We start from the raw sequence: 8,863 nt of genomic DNA, 5'->3' as shown, positions 1-8,863 counted from the left end.
ACTGTGCTCCATTTAACACTAACATCATCATCATTATTTGTCCACACATTTGGCAGAGACTATACAGAATAGAGGAGCACCAACCACACAAGGAAGAGGACTGGCCAGCTTTAATTGTTTGCAATGTGGAAAGTAAAAAGAGCCAAAGTCCTGCCCTACTTCCGAGCTCTTCAACTGGCTTCCCATCAGTCTTTGGCATACATGCACTGACAGACCTGCCAGTATAGCTAGTGAAGGTTGAAAAATATATCCTGACACTATCTATATGCTAAAAATAACAATGTGGTCTTTATTAGGTCAGGATGATGTCCAAAAATAAATGTGGGGCTATGGTTCTCTGCTACATTATTAGTGAACAAATATAAAGCCCAGATGGTGTGGAAGCACAACGCTGTAATTGATGTGTTATCAAGATAAACACATGATTCACTCAGGAAGAACAAATCTGGGACACCAAATTCTACCAATGTGGCACTGTGGGTTAGTATCAACGCCTAAGGTGAAACCAGAGTCCAACACTTCCACTGCTGAACCCGTTGATGGATGACAGGTTAAAATAACTGTGTCAACTTTTCCTTAAGGTTTGCCTGAGAAATCTTTAGCCACCTACATTTATAAGTATTTCAGATTTAGCTGCACCTAACAGACATGCAGCTGCAAATATTTGACCTTCTGTAGCCAAGCAACTGTCCTTCCACACACACACACACATATGTGAAGTTTCCTGCCTGCGTTTGCTTAACCTGCTTGAAACACACCATTTTCTCAGGACTCAGCTTCATCTCTGGGCTTATCTACCACAAAAACCCAGACTACCCACTGTGGAAAATTCCCTAAACAGAAATGTGAGCGAGGGCCTTGAGAGATGGGAACATGGTGAGAGGAGGAAAGGTTGATGGAAATAGGACAAGAATAGAGCAATGTTAAAAAGACAAATGCGACAGACAGGATAAAACAGAGAGGTAAGAAGATGGGAAACCTATTATTGCTCAATGGAAGACTTATTTAAACTCAACAAACCAGCCCACAGCCTGAGAGTTCAACTTTAAGTTCAGATGTCAGAAAAAGCCAATCAGTCATTGTTAAACAGTAACTGTAAACAGACCTGTCCAATTGCAGAATCTGGGCCAATATCTGACCTTGAGTAGGCTTACTCTGTTTTTTTTCCCCCCTCCTATAAACACATAAAAAGGTAACATTTCACACACTTACTGCAAAGGATTTGGGCCAAAAGCTGAGAGAAAATCAGCTGTTCTTCCTCCAGAAGCATATCAATAATAAGGCCCTCTACATGAAGGCCAATCACATTGATGAAAACAATAATTCAGTAGTTCAGAGCTTAGATATTCCAATTTCCGTGTGGGTCTAAAATGGAAGGATGCACTTCTTGTGTCTGATAAGTGAGGAGAAATTGAAATGCTTGGTTTGGCTAAAGCCACCAGCGGTGTCCTCTAAGTCACGTACAGTACAGCAGGGCGAGACCTGCTTCACTGAGCCTTTTCCTTCTCAGTAAAACATCCACAAGAGGGAAAGATGAAAGATAAATCAAGAAAAAGGGCGGAAATAAGAGGAAAATGAAATAACTGCCGACTTACTTTGTTCCCATTTTGTTTCTCAGATTTTGACCTGGTGTGTGTGACACAGTGTATGTGTGCTGGTGCAACAGAACACGTCGACCTCCTAACCTAACTTTTGGGTGGTATCCATTTGATCACACGCTATGCTCGGGAAGGCACAGTAGTACACGTGTGCATATGCAATCATGCAGTGGGACCAAGCACAATACCCATTCCCTAGCCAAAACATAGAGGGTGGGACACACACGCTGGCTCTGTGGTAAATGTCACATACTGCTCACCAGGGGATGTGAGTTTATACACACACACACACAAACTCTTAATGGACAGGGCACTTCCTAATTGTACCCTGTTTTCCAAACTGGAACAGCAGCTCAAGTGAATGACCAGGCGCACTTGCTCATCTGCATGCATGATGCATCACCCACGTCAGTCTCATCTCACACTGCATTAAGTCATGATCAGATGGTGAGCAAGATGAAAAGACATGTTTAAAGGTGGGGGAGGGCAGGAAAATGCAAGAAATATATGATCAGGAGAAGGTGCAGCAACCTCAGCAAGTACTGGATGCCAAATTACTGCAGTTCAGCTTCCTGTCATAACTTAGAAATAATCATAGTTTTGCGAGATGTATCATATTTTAACAACAATTTCTAGGCGGGTTGGCTGTGTAGCTCTGTATGGGTGACAATGTCACTTTGTCCTTCAGTTAACTCAACTACTGGATGATTTGAATTACAGACATTCATGGGTCAGAGGGTGGAACCTCATCATCTTGGAAAATCTGTACTTCTGGTTGAAATACTTCAATAACTACTGATAGAGTCACTATTCATTCATAGGTTTAATTAACTGCAAGCTGATCCTCTAGGTTATTATCCATCAACAGGTCAACATTTTACATTATCTCGGCCCCATCGGCTGTGATTTGTTCTCAGAGTTAATTAGTGCAACATCCTGTGCTTTAAACGCTCGTTTTCTGTGACAGATGCTTGGACTCTTCAGTCAGACAGTCATCCAGTTCACTCTGCCTGATGAAATACTTCTTTCTCTCTCTCTCTAAACATATTGCGCAACCACAGGGCAGTTTATTCACCTTTCTTACATTAGTTGGTCAGGTACAAAAACAGAGAAATTACTTCTGAGCATATATTATGAAGTTTACACGACGTATAAAATTTTTCTGATAAAAAAAAAATCTTTGACTCCTTCACTTTTAAAGCCAATCTGTCAGCAGACCTTCCATCTTGTAATTGACACTTTTATTTTTAACTTGTGGCACAGATGTTATCAAAAGTTACTGGACTCCACAGGCAACAATTTGACATAGACTTTAAAAGATAAAAGCACATTGAATGTGTGGGATTCATAAGGTATAAGACATATATGTGTTAACTTTCACATTCTGATCATGATGATTTGCTCTGGTGAAAATACACTGATGTGCTTCGTGGGTTTCGTTGGCCTGAAGTACATATCAACTCTTGTGTTTTCTTGTGTTGAACTTCTTCAGTTTTCTATTACTACTATCAGTTTGCGTTTCTTTTTTCCTAATTATTACTTTACCTCCAGAGGTGCCATAAAAAAAGGGGTTGCCCCTTTGTCTGGTCTGTACATTTATAACATGTCAAGACCAAAAAACTACTCCATGCATTTGGGTCTCTGTTAGTTCACTTCTCTGTATTCCAAATGTGTTTTTTTTCCCCCTAGGTTTTAGTAAACTACAAATGTGACTTCATTACAGGCTCCAGTAATCCAAGCAGCTGGGAGGTTGATGAATGTAAAGATAAATGGCAAAACTTTCCCCATCTATCAGTGTTTACCTGCTTCTAACAGAAAATATTCCCCCAATCACTGATGCTGATGCTGCCACCTTCCCTACCCCCCTTAGTGTTTGATCGTGATAGTTTTCACCTCTGTGAAGAAGTGGTAGGAATCCTTCCCTCCCTCCCTTCCCATCCCAGAGTTCTTCATCCCGCCGAAGGGCAGGTTGAGGTCTCTTACTAACCAGCAATTGGTCCACACTAAACCTGCCTGTAACCGCTTGGCCACACGGTGAACCTTTCCCACATCCCGGGACCACACAGTGGCCGACAGACCGTAACGCACGCCGTTGCCCTTGGAAACGGCTTCATCTTCTGTGTCAAAAGGGCTGACACAGGTGACGGGGCCAAAGATCTCCTCCTGCATGATGCGGGAGCTGTCAGATATGCCTGAGATGACAGTGGCTGGCATGTAGTAGCCGGACTTGTTTTGCTCAGGCAGGTCAAGCTGGTCAACCCCCTCGCCACAGTGGATGATACCACCTTCAGATTTGGCAAGTGCCACAAAGCTTCGAACCTGGTGATCAAGATGGGTTTGAGTTTAAAGGGTTTAAGTGTTGAAAACTGTTTCTTCACAGCATTAAAAACTTTATGTATCTACCTTTTCCAGATGCTCTTTGCTGATTAGGGCTCCGTTGTTGCTGCTGGGGTCCGAAGGCACACCGGTCTTCCACTTCTTAGCTGCAGCAACAAACCTTTCCAGGAACTCAGAGTAGATACTCCTCTCTACATAAATCCTACTAGTGCACAAACAGATTTCTCCCTGAAAGCAGCAAGGAATAAATACAATTTTGACAGAAGCTGATTCACTATATGACAAAACATGAGGTATGAGCTCCCCCATGTGGGCAAATCATGTCACTGCAGCCTCACCACATACAGCTCTACTAATTTTTCAAACATGAACTTCATTGACATTCTTAATAAAAAGTCTTAATAATAGCTCACGTAAAGCTCACTAAAAGGCATGTTTGCTTTGATATGTACAAAAATCAATATAAAAGAAGAAAAGCTACAGGTCACCATTTCCCCAGTCCATTTTAATTTGCTAGTAGTAAGTATATTTATACTTTGATACCTCACAGGAGCAAGTAAAATGTGCAGTAATAAATATAAAAGTAAAATGATTCTAAATGATTGCAACTGTAAATCTTTTCTCACCTGATTGGAGAAGCTGGAGCGGACCGTGGTCTCGATGCACTGGGCCAGGTCTGCATCAGCAAAAACAATGGCAGGGTTTTTACCACCTAGCTCCAATGAGAGCTTCTTACAGTAGGGGGCGCTCCTCTCTGTGATGCGCTGGGCAGTTGCTGTGGAGCCGGTGAAGGATATCAACGGGATGTCAGGATGGATAACCAGAGCGTCGCCTGCTCTCGGGCCAGTGCCAAATATAACATTGACTACTCCTGGAGGAACACCTAGAAATACAGGAAATTTATACATATGTGATATTTAGTAAGATGTTTTTAGAAGTTGTTTCATTTCTGAAAAGTCTTGTTTTTCACATGTAAGTAGGTTGCTACTGCATTATGGGAGGTGTAGGCCTACCAGCCTGCTGCATCAACTTGCACATCATCCAGGCGGTCACAGAGGTCATCTCACTGGGTTTGGTCACCACTGTGTTGCCTGTAGCAATCGCAGGTGCAATCTTCCAGGTTAGGAGGTAGAGGGGCAGATTCCAGGGGCTGATCAGACCAGCTACACACACAACACAGTTTAAAAACACATAAGGAAAAAAGTTTATTTCAGTGTTCTATCTATAGACACACTGAGCTCTCACCCACTCCCACGGGACAGCGAATGGTGTAGTTGATGCAGCCCATATGGTCCATCTGGCTGCAGTCAGTAGTGTGGTGAAGCACCGATGATGCAAAGAAGCGGAAGTTGTATGCCGAGCGGGGAATGTCCACAGCCCGTGCAAATGTTACTGTTTTACCTGTAGAAGTGACAAACAGCAAAGAATAAAACAAAACACTTCATTATACGTTCGCAATTGCAAGTTTGCAATTTCATGTAATGCATTCTGTGCTTTATTGAGGTTATTAGCATGTCAAAATGTTTCTTTGTCACAGTGTGTCCAATATAAATAATCCAAAAATTCAGTCCTGAGTATTCAGTCCAACCTCAGTCCTGAGTATGTTGTTCCCTCTGTCCAATACATTTATACTGTGGTGTGTCATAATCTTTTACAGGGATTCATTAACCATTTCCAAGAACCTGTACATCACATTTTAGTCTTGAACAGCAGATATGCATGTGTTTTGGTTTTGAAATATATTTTCATGCAAATATTAGAAATAACACACATTCATAACCAGTTTTGACCCACTGCTACCAACTACCTGTGTGATCCTGGTTTGATGCAGCATATGTTAAAATAGTAAAAGACACCTTGGTCTTTGGACTCAGCTTGGATGAACTCCTCCAAGTGGGCTTCAATCAAGTCAGCCAGCTTGTTGAGGACCTGCGCTCTCTGCTGTGGGCTGCGGGCGGACCAGTCAGGGAAGGCTTCTTTAGCTGCGGCCACAGCTGCTTCCACCTGCATCCAGTCAGGTACCCAGAGATCAGCAAACACTACATAGGTGATTCCCAACATAAGTGGACAGGCGCTCAAATAAAAACATCTGGGGGGGGGGGACTCGCTCTTTGCTTGAACTCACATCCCATGAGGCCTTTTCCTCACCTGTGTTAGGCCACTGATCATCTTGATGTCACAAGATACTACAATAATGTGAGATCACCACAGCAATTCACTATAATCTTACCATTGATAAAAAGAGATTGCATTAAGGTATACTGATGCATTTGTTTAATGATTACTGGACTGTTGACTCAGTAGAGAGCAAAGGTGCTTCTACATTCCACGTAGCCTTTAACTAACCTGCCACCACTAGGAACCTGATTCAGTAAGAATTCTTCCTGATCTGCAGGTAGTACGTACAAAATATAGTAACAGTGCTTAATAAAAAAAGAAAAAAATCATAAAATAACACTACATTTGGTATTTAATAGACAAAAAAAAATGAAATAAAACATGAAAAATTATGCAAAATGAAAATGATGAGGACAACAAAGCAGTTCCCAAACTGTAACATATGGACAAGGCTAATTGCATTGACAAAGAAGAAGAGTGCAGCCAAGTCTGATCAGATCTAAACCCAACAATGCTCAATATTTCTACAAATTCAGAAAGCACTTGGATTCACTCTAAAGCAGCTATTGCAGAAAAAGTAGAAAATGCATAGTGTAGAATAATAAAAATAAAAAACAGAATATTGTCTACGTGACAATGTCCCACCTCCTCCCTGCCGCTGTCAGGTACTTTGCAGTAGACCTCTCCTGTGGACGGATCATAGGAGTCAATGTGGGTCTGACAAGGGACGAACTTTCCTCCAATGTAGTTCTCCAGAACCAGGTATGAATGCTGTTCTGAGGTTTTCAGCATGGCTGTCAACGAATGCTACCAAACAAAATGAGAATTAAATGACAACAGACTGGTGCAGGCAAGCAATGTGGCACGAGTCTAGCACCAAAGACAAGTTATTCTGGCCTCGCACTGACCCTACCCACTGTGCAGCCTCCTCTCATTTGGCCGTATTTCACAATAAAAGCCACTGTGGCATGCAGCAGTAGCACTGGAGCTAATGATTCTCCCAGAATACAGCACTAGTTAAGTCTGATAAGGCCCAATTTGAGAAGGTATGGAAGAATCAGTCCTAAATTCAGAAAATAAAGCAGTTACAGTTACTAGTTTGGTGTTTTGAATTATTTGTGGACCACTTTTTATTGATCCCATTGACAAGTACAAATTTAGGCTTGACATTTTAGTCGGAACCTATACTTCACTAACAAAACATACATAACAGCGCTGCCCCTAAGATTTAATTTAATGTGTGCAAGGCCCAGGCAAGATCTCACCATTTTGCATCATGACAGTGCAACAATACATAACACAGTACTCCATGACACATACTGAAAGGTTTATGGTGCTAAAGTGCTCGTTTTAGGTTTGCATGCACAAGAGTCGCAGCCGTATGACTACCAGTTTTAGAAAGTACCGATTCAGAAAGAGTGGCTGTTGACCATGAAGCCACAACATTACTCATCCAATTACAGTAAAAGTGATTCATCGTTATATGTGCCGCCAGCATTATCAACAGTTAGCATTTCTCCTCTTGCCACTTCTAAATAACTTTTAGTTCTCTCGTAGATCTGTGGACAAGACTTTCAAGCTTTGCAGTTTAAATGTATACCATGGTGACAGACATCGACTCATGTACTGTAGTGATTGCATAATGATCTTTCTTTCACAGATTTTTGTGGCAAAACACTTTCACACCGACTTCCACCTTCATGTTTTTGTGCTATGAATAACATGTCGCAAGTACATACTACATCAGGGGTGGGCATCCCATGCTCCTCAAGGGCCACTGCCCTGCTTGATTTCCAACTATCCCTGCTCTAATTCAGTTGACCAAACATACCCGATCCAGGTAATTAACCGTGTGTATGACAGGGATAGGTGGAAACCAAGCAGGGCTGTGGCCCTTAAGGAACCTGGGTTTCCCACCACTGTACTATATGAATGCACTGTCCTTCATAACACAACCACACAAAAAAAGGCACAAAAATGCCCAGCAGTCATTTGTAGGATGGCTGGTGCATTAGTCAAAAAAGGTAATGAATCATGTAAAGCAGAAAAATAAACCACAGTACTGAAGCTTCTGAGTCCAACCAGGTCTAACAGCTTTCACACACACATACTTTCTTTTGTATGCATATAGGGACAAAGGAGCTCTCTCACTGTTAATCAGGCATAACCTGAACACTTGTTATATGTAGCATGTGGAGAAACATTGTCTCATTTCACTGTGTACTGCAACAGCTATATATGGTTGAAATGACAATAAAAACTTCTTGACTTGACTTGCAAAAATCTAAGACACCATCCTGGAACCCCTCACAACTGCAAATACTGCAATTACATACAAGCAGAAATATATACATGTATTTGCAAAAAAAAATATATGTCTAGTCAATAAAAAAAATTAATTTTGTTCCTAAAAAATACCTCAGGTGTTTTAACTGAAGAGACTTGTGTTTTTGACAAGGTTTGCAAAACTGCACCGCTTTGGAATACATGCATGTTACTGTATCAGTTTTGCATGTGCTCTGAAACATTTACGAAACATTTCGTCTTGCAATATGTAAGGTTTTGCAAAATCTCTATACTAGTGACAGCACTAGTGAGATGCTTTCTGTAGTGTTTTCCGCTCCAGCAGGAACAACCCTAATTGTGTCACTATCAACCTTGACAGTAAACGATCTCAGCATGACAACTCCCTACTTAATGTATTGTTACACATATATTTTAAGATTTAAAAACTGAAAAATGTCCAGCTTTTTGTGTTTTTGTTGGCATGCAGGATGCTCATTTTAAGATGCGCCATAAACCACCTGTCA

General features: G+C 41.4%; 1 protein-coding gene across 1 annotated transcript; it reads right to left on the bottom strand.

The window, feature by feature from the left end:
* Positions 1 to 2,645: 2,645 nt before the first annotated feature.
* On the bottom strand, positions 2,646 to 8,766 carry aldh8a1 (aldehyde dehydrogenase 8 family, member A1). Its single transcript, XM_026319193.1, has 7 exons — positions 6,699 to 8,766; positions 5,792 to 5,939; positions 5,181 to 5,336; positions 4,949 to 5,098; positions 4,562 to 4,818; positions 4,002 to 4,163; positions 2,646 to 3,917 (listed from the first exon to the last, which is right to left on the bottom strand). Exons 1-7 carry the CDS (start codon positions 6,843 to 6,845, stop codon positions 3,465 to 3,467), a joined length of 1,473 nt encoding a protein of 490 aa, XP_026174978.1. The 5' UTR covers positions 6,846 to 8,766; the 3' UTR covers positions 2,646 to 3,464.
* Positions 8,767 to 8,863: the final 97 nt, after the last annotated feature.

Source organism: Mastacembelus armatus, chromosome 24 (genome assembly GCF_900324485.2).
Source record: "Mastacembelus armatus chromosome 24, fMasArm1.2, whole genome shotgun sequence".
NCBI classification, from domain to species: domain Eukaryota; kingdom Metazoa; phylum Chordata; class Actinopteri; order Synbranchiformes; family Mastacembelidae; genus Mastacembelus; species Mastacembelus armatus.
The sequence above is the reverse complement of the archived record's forward strand: the minus strand, read 5'-3'. Positions and strand labels throughout refer to the sequence as shown.

Coding starts and splice junctions, on each gene's coding strand:
- aldh8a1 (XM_026319193.1), bottom strand. CDS start 6,845: ATGCTGAAAACCTCAGAACAGCATTCATACCTGGTTCTGGAGAACTAC. Junction 4,819..4,948: donor CAAGTTGATGCAGCAGGCTG/GTAGGCCTACAC, acceptor CTGTATTTCTAG/GTGTTCCTCCAGGAGTAGTC. Junction 3,918..4,001: donor GCAAAGAGCATCTGGAAAAG/GTAGATACATAA, acceptor CTTGATCACCAG/GTTCGAAGCTTTGTGGCACT.